Below are 16,059 nucleotides of genomic sequence, written 5' to 3' on the forward strand. Positions count from 1 at the left end.
TCGGTCAAACCGAAAAAAAGTTGTTCTCTGAGTAATGTTTATTTTTCAGATACTTTTTTTCTCTTCAAAATTGTATGGAATGATTTATTGGAAAGAAAATTCTTCCCTAATTTCAGCCCCTCTTTATTCTAATTGATTGTATTGTCTTTTGTCAAGGCTTTTATTTTAGTATCTTTGGTGTATATAAACTGCACCTCTGTTTGTTATTCGATAACCCTTTTCAATACAATATTTTTGTTTTATTATGGTATCAGAGCGCTGTTCCAAAACACGCTCAAACAAAACCCCAAAATCCTAAACCAACCGGCTGCCACCCATGGCCGGCGACAAAGAAATAGAATCAAATGCGACCAGCAACGCAGTCGCAGACCACACCTCACCATACTATCTCCACCCATCTGATTATCCACGACAGTTACACGTAAACGAAACCTTGAACGACAACAATTACCTCGACTGGGTTTCAGAGAGGAGACCTTTCTATTTGCCAAAAACAAGATAGGCTTTGTCGATGGGACCCTTCGGAAACCTGAAAAAACACACCCCAAACACATGCCATGGCTCCGATGTGACGCCATGATTAGAGGGTGGCTGACTACAGCCATGGAAAAGGAGATTAGAGTTAGTGTGAAATACGCTAATTCAGCGGAAGAAATATGGAAAGACTTGCAGGAGCGCTTCGGGAAGGAGAATGCACCGAGGGCTTATGAACTCAAACAATTGCTGATGATGACAAAGCAAGACGGCTCCTCCGTGTCGGCTTATTACACCAAGCTGAGAACCATCTGGGATGAGATAAGTGCTGTTTTCTCCATTCCAAGATGTTCTTGTGCAGGGTGTACATGTGGTGCGAGCAAAAAGATAACCGACTCCAAGGATAAGGAAAGGCTGTACGAGTTTTTGCTCGGACTCGACAACGAGTATTCAACTATTAGAACCCAAATCCTTGCTATGAAACCCATACCCAGTCTAGGAGAAGCGTATCACCTCGTTTCAGAAGACGAACAACAGAAGGTGGTATCCATGGGTAAGAAGACAAACACCGACACCGCTGCGTTTCAGGCCTTCATGAAGAAAAACGGGGCTGCTGGAAACCGAAACACAGCCAAGAGTAACAAAAAGGCTGCTGATGAGAAGATAGAGCATTGTGTCCTTTGTGACAAAGATGGGCATAGCCGTGACAGGTGCTTTAGAGTGATCGGGTACCCGGATTGGTGGCCGGGAAAGGGAAAGACAGAGAAAGGAAAGGCTAAAGCCGCATGCGTTGATACGAAGCAAGACACAAATGAACTCAGGCAGAGTGGAACCAGCCCCATACCGGGGCTAAATGAAGAACAGTACCGACAATTTTTGCACATGTTTACCACTAAAAATATGGCTAACGTGGAAATTACTCAACCTATGGCTAATATGGCAGGTATTTTCGACGAAGGTAACGGATGGATTATGGACTCGGGTTGCACCGAGTACATAACTCATAACTTAAATGCTCTTCATGAGATATTCAAAACAATACATGATGTTCCAGTCACCATTCCTAATGGTGATTCCATAGCAGTCAAGGGGAGGGGAACATGCACTTTGCCAAATGGGTCAAGGATTAAAAATGTTTTATATGTGCCTGAATTCACTTGTAACCTATTATCCGTTAGCCGATTGACTAAGGATCTACAATGTACTATAATGTTTTTCCCGGATTTCTTTGTCATGCAGGACTTGAGTTCGAGGAAATTGATTGGAACGGGTAGATGCGAGAATGGTCTATATCGGATGAGGATTGGAGGCGAGAGGATGGCTATGGCTGTTGGAAGTAATCTTTGGCATAAACGCTTGAGGCATGCGTCTCACAGTAAACTTTCTTGTTTTGATTTCATTTCTTTGAAGACAAATGATGAAACTTGTGATTCTTGTGCTAGAGCAAAGTTTACTAGACTACTATTTATTACTAGTTTTATCAAATCAAAGGAGTGTTTTGAACTTTTGCATTGTGACATATGGGGTCGATACCGTACACCCTCTCTGACCGGAGCAAACTATTTTTTGACTATAGTCGACGACTTTAGTCGCTCAGTTTGGGTGTACCTATTGAAACGAAAGTCGGATGCAAGTGATTGCCTAATTAGTTTCCACAAAATGGTCAAGACCCAATTTAATAAAAACGTTAAAAGGATTCGATGCGATAATGGAGGTGAGTTTACCTCTAACCGAATGGTAACCTTTTACAATGAAGAAGGAACGTTGCTTGAGACCACATGCCCTCACACTCCGCAACAAAATGGAGTCGTTGAACGAAAGCACCGTCATCTACTCGAAACAGCGAGGGCACTTAAATTTGAAGCTAAGTTGCCATCAACCGTTTGGGGAGAATGTATCCTAACCGCAGCTTATATCATAAATAAGCTACCATCCACGACTATTAATAACAAAACCCCTTATGAAATAATTTACAATCAAAAGCCCAATTATGACCACATGAGGGTTTTTAGTTGTTTATCTTACTACCGAAGCACTGAAACAAGAAGGGACAAGTTTGAAGAAAGAGGGAGACCCGGGATATATTTAGGATACCCTTACGGAACAAAGGGATACAAAGTTTTCGACATTAAAAATAAGAAAATGGTAGTCTCAAGAGATGTGAAGTTTGTTGAGGATGTTTTCCCTTATGACAAAATCAACAAATGCATTGAAAAGGAAGAAGGTGTCGAAATGTTTGAACTCCCTTCCTGGTGCTTTCATGATCAGAATGATATGGCCACAAATGAAGTGGAAGAAACCAACACAGTAGCAAACAACTCTCCCCATGAAGTCAACATGCACATGCAAAACCATTTTAATAATGAACCAAGTCATGAAAATGTGCCAGTAGAAAATAATAGACAACCTGATGATCTCGGTCAAATTCGTGAAGAAGGTGTAGAGCGCAGTAACGTCCAAGCCCAAGAAACGATGCAACTGCCACCTAGAGAACGAAGAAGCCGAACTCGACCAGCTCGCCTCAACGACTACGTCGTCCATCTTCCTCCATCCATAGACCAATCGCCACCCGACTCCGATCAAGGTTCCTCTACGGTACATCCTATTGCCAATTTTATTTCCTATGATAAATTCACAAATTCTCATAAGGCCTTTTTATCGGCCATCAGTTCTAATGATGAGCCCAAGTCCTTTAAACAAGCTGTGCAGAATCCCAATTGGAAAGAAGCGATGAAACGTGAGATCCGAGCACTCGAACAAAATGGCACGTGGACCCTTGAAGATTTGCCAGAAGGGAAACATGCTATAGGGTCAAAGTGGGTGTACAAGCTGAAGTACAAGCCAGATGGACAGATTGAAAGATACAAAGCCAGGCTGGTTGCAAAAGGATTCACACAAATGGAAGGGATCGACTTCCATGATACATTTGCACCAGTAGCCAAACTTGTTACCGTTCGAACGTTGCTTGCTGTAGCTACCAAAAGAAACTGGGTGATCAACCAACTAGACGTGAATAATGCCTTCTTGCATGGAGAGTTGGATGAAGAAATATATATGAAGATACCGCAAGGTTTTGAGAAAGGCAACGAAAACAAGGTTTGTAGGTTAAGAAGATCTCTCTACGGTCTAAAACAAGCCTCGAGAAACTGGTACCAAAAGTTCACTACTTCCCTACAGCAAATCGGCTTTGAACAGTCTCGGGCCGATCATTCCTTACTCATCTTCAAATCCAAAGAATCATTTGTTACGGCTCTCATATACGTAGACGATGTTATCCTCACTGGGAATGATGTTAAGAAGATTGAAGAGACCAAGGCCTTTCTTGATAACAAATTCAGCATCAAAGATCTCGGGCCCTTGAAATACTTCTTGGGGATTGAGGTGACACGTACTCGAGAAGGATGAATTTTGAGCCAACGAAAGTACATACTTGACATTCTTGAAGACAGTGGGATGATGGGTTGCAAACCGAGTGCCTTCCCAATGGAACAAAATACAAAACTTGCAAAGAATGATGAAGAAGTTCAGGCCGATGCCAATCAGTACCGTAGACTCGTGGGGAGACTCCTGTACCTGCAGGCGACTAGACCCGACATCACCTACTCAGTCAACGTTCTTAGTCAATTCGTTGGTGATCCACGGGCAAATCATATGGAAGCAGCCATGAGGGTGTTACGATATTTGAAAGGGACGCCGGGTCAAGGCATTCTCCTCTCTAAAGGGGGAGGGACAAATTTAGTCGGGTATACCGACTCGGATTGGCTCGGCTGCCCCGACACGAGAAGATCAAGGAGTGGTTATTTGCTCTTTTTAGGCGGGTCACCGGTGTCGTGGAAATCAAAGAAGCAAACGGTGGTGTCTCGCTCTTCGGCAGAGGCAAAATACCGAGCCATGGCATCAACTGTTAGCGAGATTCTCTGGCTTCGATGGCTTATGAAAGAACTAAATGTTGAACAGAACAATGCTACACAACTCTTCGGCAGAGGCAGAATACCGAGCCATGGCATCAACTGTTAGCGAGATTCTCTGGCTTCGATGGCTTCTGAAAGAACTAAATGTTGAACAGAACAATGCTACACAACTCTTTTGTGACAATTTGGCAGTTAAACACATAGCAAATAATCTGGTGTTTCACGAACGGACGAAACATGTCGAAATGGATTGCTATTTTGTTTGGGAACGAGTTGAGTCAAATGAAGTTGTGCCGCTGCACATTGACACCAAGTCCCAGATTGCGGACCTGTTTACAAAGCCACTGGGATCTCGACAACTCGGATTGTTGCTTGGCAAGTTGGGCATTTGTGATCCGCACGCTCCAACTTGAGAGGGAGTATTGGAAAGAAAATTCTTCCCTAATTTCAGCCCCTCTTTATTCTAATTGATTGTATTGCCTTTTGTCAAGGCTTTTATTTTGGTATCTTTGGTGTATATAAACTGCACCTCTGTTTGTTATTCGATAACCCTTTTCAATACAATATTTTGGTTTTATTATGATTTGGTTTAGGAACAATTGTTAAACGGGTTAAGACCATTCACTTTATAATAGTAAATAGTATAGTAAATTAGTAATATAAGAAAACCAATGGTATATTTTACAATTGTTGATTATCTATAAAACAGTATATCAGTTAGTATCTTACAATATTACATAGTCGTAATGTTTCCGATCAAACTAATGTGTATTTGATGTTGTAAAATTAAATATATTATGTTTTAATATTTAATCTAGTAGCTAGGGGGTTATTGTAAAAAAGATTAAAAGTGTGAGAAAGGTGAGAAATATTGTGGAGATGACATGTGTCCTAAATCTAAATTAATTCAAAAGGGTAAACAATTAATTTTATCATTAATTCAATTAACCGTCACCTTAATTATAGGAACTGGATTTTTTTTAAAAGATCTCTATAAACACCATTCAGCAAGTATAAAACACCATTCAGTAAGTATATATCACCATTCAGCAAGTATATAACACCATTCAGTAAAGTATATAACACCATTCAGCAAGTATATAACCCACCATTCAGTAAGCATATAACACCATTCAGCAAGTATATAACACCATTCAGCAAGTATATAACATCATTCAATAAGTACATAACACAATTCAGTAAATATATAACACCATTCAACACATATATAACACCATTCAATAAAGTATATAACACCATTCAGCAAATATATAACACCATTCAATAAAGTATATAACACCATTCAGCACATTTATAACACCATTCAATAATCATTACATCTTTGTATCATCTTCTCCACTTCTGGCACCACCACTGCCGCTCCGCCGCCGCTGTCGTGTAGAGGTGGCCAACCACCCGACACCACCTTGCTGTATGTCTTTTAGTCGCTCGTACCAAACCACCAGAAACCACCTTGTCGGAACCCCTGCACCTTCGGACACCCAAACCACCGCCGGAACGACCTTGCGCTAACCGCTGCACCGCCGGAGATGATGAATTGGTGCTGCTGGAACCGCCGCTCCACTGCGATTTAGAGAGAGAGATCGAAATTGTAGAGAGAGAGAGAGAGATCATCTGGTCGTGCGATGTAGAGAGAGAGATCGAAATTGTAGGGATTTTGATTTACAGTTTCCTATTTTGAATGGATATAAAGACTTTATTACCCCTATAATTTTCAATTCAGTCCAAAGAAATAAAACAAATTTCACAATTTGGTCCCTATTAATCTCAAGCATTATATCAAAGATCTAATGGTGTAGATTCTTTCTTACCCTTCTCACACTTTTGGTCTTTTTTACAGGAACCTTTATCCTAGTAGCCATTATAATAATTTACATAATATAGAACAAAATATATAACAACATATTAAATAATTAGTTGGTAATTGTTGATGGACCATATTACCCTTATTAACTAATTAGGTTTCCTCTTGTGTGCTTATATAAGGAGACTTATGTAGAGGTTCTAAGGTTATACACATAACCTAATTCTCATAACATCATAATCGACCCTCTTCTCCTAAACCGATACCCTTTTCGGTTTCATCATCACCTTCATCAGTTTGCACCCTAAGGAGGAACCAGATCACCTTGACAAAAATGTCGAACTCCGTGGCTTCTTCGCTCACTGGATTCTCCTCTGCACTGTCTGCTGTAACAGGTATGTTTTCATGTTTTCCATCATGTTTAAAACAGAACTGATCCAACAGATGTTTGTAACACTCATCTCATTTATATAAGAATTTAATATAAAATGAACATTTTTGAACCAAAAACTTCGATTAACATTTCATACCAAACGAAAGTTTTCATAGAGTTAACATTCTAGATTACTACTACTAGTTTTTTTTAACATCCCCAAAACAAATATTTAAGTGTCTACAATATAAACATTGTCTTTAACAAAGTTAACAAATCGCGGAAGCATCAAAAGATCGTGTTCGGTTCTTGAAAAGATGCTTGATCGCCATCCGGAATTACCCCGTCATCACCTAGAGTCAAAACCACTCAAAAGTTAGTTTTGACATTGTTAAAATATGTATAAACAAGTCCTAGCATCAAACCATCAAAATAAAATAAAAATTTCAGAATTTAGTCTGTCGCGTGTCGCGCCAGACGTCGTTTATTCTGTCGCGTATCGCGACGGCTCTCGCGTGTCGCGCCAGATCTAGATGATCATGTCGCGTGGCGCGGGGGATACAGTTTTCCAGCAAGTGCAGGTTTTTGACCTGCATTTCCTGCCCAACTCCGAATTTTACCATTCTAACTTCAAATGGTCATAACTTTTGATCCGAATGTCCATTTTAGGTGATTCTTTTTCCTATACGTCTGTAATTTAATTACCGACGTGCCTATTACATTTATTATACCACAATTTCAAGTTACGGACCGAATGTCTAAAATTACAATCTTAGCTTAATCGACCCACATAGTTATTACCAATTCAACTATCAATACTATAATAACGTCATGGCGCATTTATCCAACATCCGGGGCTTACGATCATCAACAATTCTTTACCAAATATATGGTTACATGCACATATGATCCATTATTGCCAAAAACTAACAACAATCAAATCTTTACTACTTAACACATACTTATTTGACCCGTTTGGCTCATTTATGGAATCCTCCATTTATAATGACTACCAAACGTTTTCTAAGCTATTTTATTTCGTTCAATTAAGTAATGATCACCATTATTTCAACTAATACAATTCCTTATACTACAACACAATTTCAATTGTCTAAAATATCAAATTTACATGATGTAACGGAACATGTTACATACCTTCAAAGCACACCCTTCAAACGTGCGTCACCACCGGCTTGTCCGCTCGACGCTCCGGTTTCCTTTCCTATAGAGTTCAATCACGACACATTTCGAACTCTTTCAATTTCACATATCGCATAATTCGCCAATTAATACCAATATGCGGTTTTATTCAAATTTCAACATTTAGCCTTCACTTAGGCATTTCTACAAACACTTTAAGGGCAGAATTTTACATGATTCCTTATCAAGTTCATAACTTGTTATATGGCTAGAATTAACATCAATTGGACTATCTCATATAAATGCTAATATCCATAAATCTGAAATCACTTCATAATTATCAGATTTCACTAGAACAACAACTAGAATCCTAGTGTTTATCAAGTTCCACAAAAACCCACTAGTCACCTTCAATGGAGTTCATGGAATTTACTTGAATTAAGCATGATTTCAACATATACTTGTCTAGGGTTTACTCCTAGACACTATATTGTTCCTATTCCATTCATATAACAAACATGCAACCATCAATTTCGAATTCTCTAAGTTCACTCAGAAATTCAACTAGAGATTTCTCATAAAATTCACATACCTTATGACTCCTTTTTCAGTGGAGATCACTATTTCGTGCTCGGATTTTGATTTGGAATTCATTTTAACCTTCAATTTGAGAGATTAAACATGAACTAGGGCTGTGGGGGTTTCTCCTGGTCGCCCTGTGCTTCAATCGATCCAGACACACACACCAATAATTTTTGTCACACCCCGATATTTCCACGTATTACGGGTGGGCCCGGTGGGGAGTATCGTGACGTAGTTGATATCATCATAGTCAAACAACACAAATTATAAATGCACAGCGGAAGCAAAAAGATAGATTCATTTCAACCAAATAAAATGTAATATTAAGTATCACAAAGTGGCTGAAACAGATCCACAGGCGGATCAAATAAAAAGGAAAACTGTTCAACAGACTTTGACATCTAGAGCTTGCGAGACTTGATTATTGATGCCTGGAGTAGCCAGCCTATTACGTATAGTACCTGCACTTAGCCTTTTTGGAAAATACGTCAGTTTACACTGGTAAATACAACTTAACTGACTCATTTTGAAAATGTTTAGAAAATTGATTTGAATGCACTTCGGCAAAAATATCTTTTATAACTTGGGACAATTATTAAAAATAATCCTGTATACAGTTTTACTTATTTGTCGTCCATCAGGGCCGGTTGGTAGGGCCGGTCTAGATTAACTGACATGCCACAGGTATAATACCCACAAGGCTGATTCCTTTAAGTGGGCTACCAGTTTTTACATATGCAGCTATCAGGTGTACGTCTACACCCCATGATTAGGTCGTGGCCATTTCTTTGAATGATGCCAAGGATATCCGGGCATGGTCATTTAACCCCCAAAGGCCATACACCAAATAATACATATTAAACGGGTCATGCAAATACATTAATCACAATACGATTTAAATGACTACACACACCCGACCAAGCGGTACTTTTATAGTACCGTATCCCAAGCCCGTATAGGGAAAATAAGTTAAGAGTATTTACCTGAGCAAAGTATAAATCAAATACAGCAAGTTCACGTATCTTTTACTGGGCTCATAATCTGGAACAAAGGTTTTTAATAACCTATTAGAATCCTAACGGGTCTTTAATTAAGCTTAGACTAAGACCGGTTAGTTTTCAAAAGGAAGATACGGTTCAAACGCATGATAAAGCGAAGACCGGTTTAGAATGTGGTTTTGACCCGACAATCTTGTTTGCTTGTTTAATATGGGTAACTTAAACACATTCTGGATTTTGAGACAAAAACGATATGGTTTGACCCGCTTCGGCTAATATATGCAAACTAGTTACATAAGCTAATACGAACGCGAAAAGTGTGTAACGAGTAACCATAAGAGTCATATACAAGTTTCCTAAGTTAATATGCCTTAAATATGTTGTGACATCAGTAAGATATCTTCTATTATGCCCCAAATGAATTTAAACTCAAATTACGCCCCGTAGGGGTATTTTGGTCATTTAAATGGTTATAAAAGAGTTTAAATAAAATTCTGAGTTTCGGGTCTGATGTAATCAGTAAAAATACTTAATTTACTAAGTTATGTCAGTAGGGTACAACCTATATGTGAAATTTATCATTTCTAACCATACTATGCACCGAAGGGGCATTTTGATAATTTCACCTAGGTTTAAAGGTCAAATCTGGAAATCTGAGTTTAAAACTTTTGTTTACTGCTAAAGTATAAAAATTTACTTAAAACATCAGTAGGTATCAAGTCTTATATGTCTAAAATGGTTTTAATACATACTATGCGTTAAAAACGCTTAAAAAGGCGATTTGGAGCGATTTCCCGGTTTTCAAAGGAAAGCTGATATTTTTATTATTCCAGAAGAGTCAAAATAACTTATTTATCATATTATATCAGTAGAAAAAGGTTTGGTATCAAAAGGTTTGGTAAAACTCATTTTATAGCTTAAAAGGGTAATACCGACAATCACCGAATTAAGCTTAGAACTCTAGGTTATGATCAACCTAAAAATAAATAAAAATCTCCAAAAATCCCAAAATATTATTTTATATCAGTGGGTAAAAAGTTTGGTATAAAAATTTGGGTTTAGATAGGCTATATGCTAATTACGCCATTTAATTACTAAAAAGCTTTTTAATTACGCTATTGAGCGTAACTCTTAATCTAGACCTCAAACCGATGTCAAATTCTAGGTACAAGTTTATAAATTAGTACTTAAGGTTTCTACACTTTTACATTTTCAAAATTCACGTTTTAAGGTCATAAGGGCATAATAGTCAACATTTAGGCATTTAACGGAAATATGCGTATGAATCGGATAACTAATGAACCAAGTCGTATAATCACAGAGGGTTATAGTTATATGAAACCTGGTCCTAAATAAGCTCTAAGGCATTTCTAAACTATGCTCTAATGGGTCAGAACTGAAAGTCAAAGCAAAAGTCTACTTTTGCGACTTTCGGTTCCGAACCGAGCTTAAACTGAAAATTGTCGAGTTGAACATGTTTAGACATGTTCTTACATTAATTACCAAGTTATATTAATGATAAAACAGGTTGCATAGCTTCTACATTGCTAATTATGCATTAATTTGAAAATAAGCTTTCTGTTGACTTTTTAAGATCAAGTTTGACTCGACAATTGACCTAGTTAGAGTGGGAATCAGAGGGTGCCTTTTTAAGGGTTTATTTCCCACATAATTACCAACTCATAGGTACTTTCAATTTGAATTTTGACTGGAGGGATTAAGATTAATGACGAAGTCAAATATTAATTACGACAGTTTTACTTTACGCTAAATAACTAAGCTAAACTAAATTAAAGGAGGTTAATGATACTTACTGAAGTCCTAAGCACGACTAGAGATCACTAGGAATGAGTCTTGAGCTCCAGGAACCTCCAAGAAGTGAGTTATGAAAGTTTTCAAGTGCAAGTCCAAGTGTTGCAACAATGAGCTTCTTATATAATGGGTTTGATGCAATTTGATCATGCCAAACAAGTCTAGGATTGATCCCAGATGATTACAAGTGTCCCTAGCCCCTTTAAAACCATCAGATAAGCCCCAAGTATCAAAAACAACCTTCATAAGTCGGTTAAACAGGCTGTACAGGCAGCTGTGCTTATCTTCAGCATCTGGGGGACTCAGGCGGCTCGCGTAAGGACCCTTACAGGTCTTACCCGGCCGATATGAGGGTTGATTCCGGTCACCAAGTTTCAAAAGTTGCATAAATGGTCCCTGGTCCTTCTAAAAGGTGGTTTTAACTTTGATTCTTGCACTTTTAACCCCCAAACTTGACTTTTAAGGATCCCAAGTCATAAACCAACTTGTTAAGTCCCCGGTTATTCATACGTTCACCGAAAAGTCTTAAATTTCAACGTTGATGCTTTTAACCCCTCGTATACAAATATTGTCATAACTTTCTCATACGATAACGAAACTTTGTGAAATTTTTATCACACATTCTTGTGAGTATAATTTATCATTACAAAGCTTCGGGTTCCCTAAAAGGTCACTCAGAGGTATACTTTGAACATGTTGACACATTTAACCCCTGTAGTTTGTAATTCCTCACTTTCTTTCACAATTAGCTGCGTATGATCCATGATTTATTCGTTTAAGGGTACAAACATCATGTAGGGTTATTGTAAAGATATATTTATTCATTGTTGACACTTTGAATCCTTTTACACACACAGGTTCCTTGTTTGTCAACTTTAGTCCCTCTAAATCAATCCTTTACACGTTTTAAGTCCATGACACGTGTCGATATAATATTGGACATGAATTTCCGATGTGTTACATCCTCACCCCCTTAAAAGAAATCTCGACCTCGAGATTTACTGAAATAAATGAGGGTACTTTTCTTTCATTGTGGACTCTACCTCCCACGTGTACTCGGGACCTCTGTGGGCATCCCATTTAACCTTGACAATAGGCACATGTTTCCTTCGAAGCTTCTTTACCTGTCGATCCTCAATCGACAAAGGTTTTTCTACAAATTTCAAGCTCTCATCTATATGCACATCTGTATGTGGCATGACTAGCGACTCATCGGCTAGACATTTCTTCAGATTGCAGATGTGGAATACATTGTGAATACCACTGAGCTCTTCAGGTAAGTTTAACTTATAAGCCACTGATCCTACACATTCGATGATCTCGAATGGTCCTATATACCTTGGGCTTAACTTACCTTTCTTACCAAATCGCATCACTCCCCTCCAGGGTGATACTTTTAGCAGAACCTTATCATCAACCTCAAACTTTAGAGGTTTTCGCCTTTTATCAGCATAACTTTTCTGCCTATCCCTGGCAGCTTTCAGGCGATCACGAATCTGGACAATCTCGTCCGTCGTTTCAAAGACTATATCTGGTCCTGATAATTGAGCTTCCCCTACTTCTGCCCAACAAATAGGCGTCCTGCATTTCCTACCATATAATGCTTCAAAAGACGCAGCCTGAATGCTTGTATGGTAGCTGTTGTTATAGGAGAACTCGATCAATGGCAGGTGGTTATCCCAACTACCACCTAAGTCAATCACACATGCACGAAGCATGTCTTCCAAAGTTTGAATTGTACGCTCACTCTGCCCATCCGTCTGAGGATGGTAAGCCGTACTGAAATTTAAATGTGTGCCCAAAGACTGTTGGAAACTTTTCAAAAAATGTGATGTGTATCTGGTATCTCTGTCAGAGATAATTGACGCTTTTAACCCCTCGTATACGAATATTGTCATAACTTTCTCATACGATAACGAAACTTTGTGAAATTTTTATCACACATTCGCGTGAGTATAATTTATCATTACAAAGCTTCGGGTTCGCTAAAAGGTCACTCAGAGGTATACTTTGAACATGTTGACACATTTAACCCATGTAGTTTGTAATTCCTCACTTTCTTTCACAATTAGCTTCGTATGATCCATGATTTATTCGTTTAAGGGTATAAACATCATGTAGGGTTATTGTAAACATATATTTATTCATTGTTGACACTTTGAATCCTTTTACACACACAGGTTCCTTGTTTGTCAACTTTAGTCCCTCTAAATCAATCCTTTACACGTTTTTAGTCCATGACACGTGTCGATACAATATTGGACATGAATTTCCGAGGTGTTACAATTTTGCTTTAGATCATTATACATCTTGGTTGCCCCTGGATGGATGGAAAAAGGGATTTATGGGCTTCGTCAAGTAGAAGCCTTTTGACTCCACATGAATTTGGGACCCATATTCTTCCGAACCGAGTCTTTAACCCGTTGTTACCATCCACCAAGTCTTTCAATTGACCGACTATCCTTTCCTTTTTCAAGTTTTCCTCTTTCACTGCCTCGGCTTGTGCTTCTCGGATTCGTTCAAGTAAACCCGAGGTTACAACAAGCTGCATCGACCGCACTCGTATTGGAACGTAGTCTGTTTTTCTGCTTAAGGCATCCGCCACCACATTGGCCCTTCCGGGGTGGTAATGTATCTCGCAGTCATAGTCTTTTACCGTTTCCAACCACCGCCTTTGCCGCATGTTTAACTCCTTCTGATTGAAAAAGTATTTCAAACTCTTGTGGTCAGTAAATATGGTGCACTTTACTCCGTATAAATAGTGCCTCCCTATTTTCAATGCAAACACCACCGCCGCCAATTCGAGATCATGCTTGGGATATTTCTTTTCGTATACCTTTAATTGGCTCGAGGCATAAGCTATCACCTTGCCTCGTTGCATCAAAACACATCCGAGTCCTAAATGTGACGCGTCCGAGTAGACTACCAAATCTTCGACTCCATCCGGCAACGTTAATACCGGAGCGCATGTTAGTTTCTCTTTAAGCGTTTGGAACGCCCTTTCTTGTTCATCGCCCCATATGAATCTTTCCTCTTTTCGAGTTAATTTGGTTAACGGGGAAGTAATCTTGGATAAATCTTTAATGAATCTCCTGTAGTATCCCGCAAGCCCAAAGAAACTTCTAATTTCCAAAGGATTCTTCGTAGGGCTCCATTTCGACACGGCCTCTATCTTTGACGGATCTACCAATATTCTGTCGGCACTTATGATGTGGCCGAGGAATTGCACCTCTCGTAACCAAAAGGCGCACTTTGAAAATGTCGCATATAACCTTTCTCCTCTGAGTGTCTCTAACACTTCCTGTAAATGATGCGCATGCTCCACCTCACTTTTCGAGTACACCAGAATGTCGTCGATAAACATGATTACCGACTTGTCCAACATTGGCTTTCAAACCCGGTTCATGAGGTCCATAAAAGCCGCGGGTGCATTCGTCAGCCCGAATGACATCACGAGGAACTCATAACGTCCGTATCGCGTGCGAAAAGCCGTCTTCGGTACATCCTCTTCCTTGACCTTTAATTGGTGATACCCCGATCTAAGGTCGATTTTTAAAAACCATTTCTCACCTTGTAATTAGTCGAATAAATCGTCTATTCTCGGAAGCGGGTATCGATTCTTTACCGTGAGTTTGTTTAACTCCCGGTAATCGACACACATTCGCATACTTCCGTCTTTCTTTTTCACGAATAGTACGGTGCGCCCTAAGGAGACACACTCGGCCTTATAAATCCTTTATCGAGCAAGTCTTGAATCTGCGACATTAGTTCTTGTAATTCTGATGGCGCGAGTCGGTACGACGCTTTAGCTACGGGTTTCGCGTCCGGAACCAATTCGATTCCGAACTCTACTTCCCGTTCGGGCGGTATTCCCGGTAAATCTTCCGGAAACACATCTTCGAAGTCACTTACCACCGGTACGTCTCCAATATTCGGTGATTCTTTCTCGGGCTCATTCGCGTATATCATAAATGCTCTACATCCATGCTTCATGAGCTTGTGAGCTTTCAACATCGAACATATTATAGGATTGCCTCCTTTCTCGCCATAGATTGTAACGTGTTTTCCGCTCGGAGATGTTAGTTTTATCTCTTTACGAAAACACACGACTTTCGCGTGGTGTCGGGATAACCAATCCATCCCAACAACCACTTGAAATTCTCCCATCGACATCGGGATTAGATCTATCGAGTATTATTCGTCATCGATACTCAATTTACAGCCTTGACAGACATCACACACTATGAAGCTCCTGTTATCCCCTATTTCAACTTCTAAGGGCACAGATAATTTCGTCAATACAAATGAAGGATGTCGAATAAATCCATGTGAAATAAAGGATTTATTCGCACCCGTATCAAATAATACACGTGCAGGGATCGAGTTTATTGCAAATATACCTGAGACCACATCGGGTTCTGACTTTGCTTCAGCTGCAGTTAATTGGAAGGATATAGCCTTCGCCTTTTGGGTCTCCACTTGAACGTCTTTCTCGTTCTTTTTCCTGACTAGTTCCGGGCATTCAGACTTTTTGTGACCGGGCTGATAGCACTTGTAACAAACTGAGACTTTACCCGGACATAGAGATGCCGTGTGCCCCGTTTTCCCGCATATGGGACACGGTTTATCTTTGAAACGACACTCGCCCTTGTGCCCTTTTCCACAAACTTTACAACTTGGTGACCCGCCTTTCACATCCGTCTTTCGCGTTGATTCTGATGTTTTCGCCTTCTTTGCAGGGCTTGGATTCACATCCTGCGCCCTTCGTTCGCCCCTCTCAATCTGTTTCTTCAACTCGATCTCCCGCTCTCGGGCGATGTTAATGATTTCCGTGAGGGTTTCATACTTTGAGGGAGTCATAAACTCCCGGTATTCAGCGCTCAACATGTTGTAATAGTAGTATATCTTCTGCTCATCAGTAGTCACTAACTCGTCGCAGAATCT

General features: G+C 39.5%; 1 protein-coding gene across 1 annotated transcript; it reads left to right on the forward strand.

Moving 5' to 3' along the window:
• Window positions 1-3,957: 3,957 nt before the first annotated feature.
• LOC110907458 (secreted RxLR effector protein 161-like) lies at window positions 3,958-4,491 on the forward strand. The gene has a single exon (XM_022152440.1). The coding sequence runs from the start codon at window positions 3,958-3,960 to the stop codon at window positions 4,489-4,491; it is 534 nt and encodes a 177-aa protein (XP_022008132.1).
• Window positions 4,492-16,059: the final 11,568 nt, after the last annotated feature.

This window comes from Helianthus annuus, chromosome 14 (assembly GCF_002127325.2).
Source record: "Helianthus annuus cultivar XRQ/B chromosome 14, HanXRQr2.0-SUNRISE, whole genome shotgun sequence".
Lineage (NCBI taxonomy): Eukaryota > Viridiplantae > Streptophyta > Magnoliopsida > Asterales > Asteraceae > Helianthus > Helianthus annuus.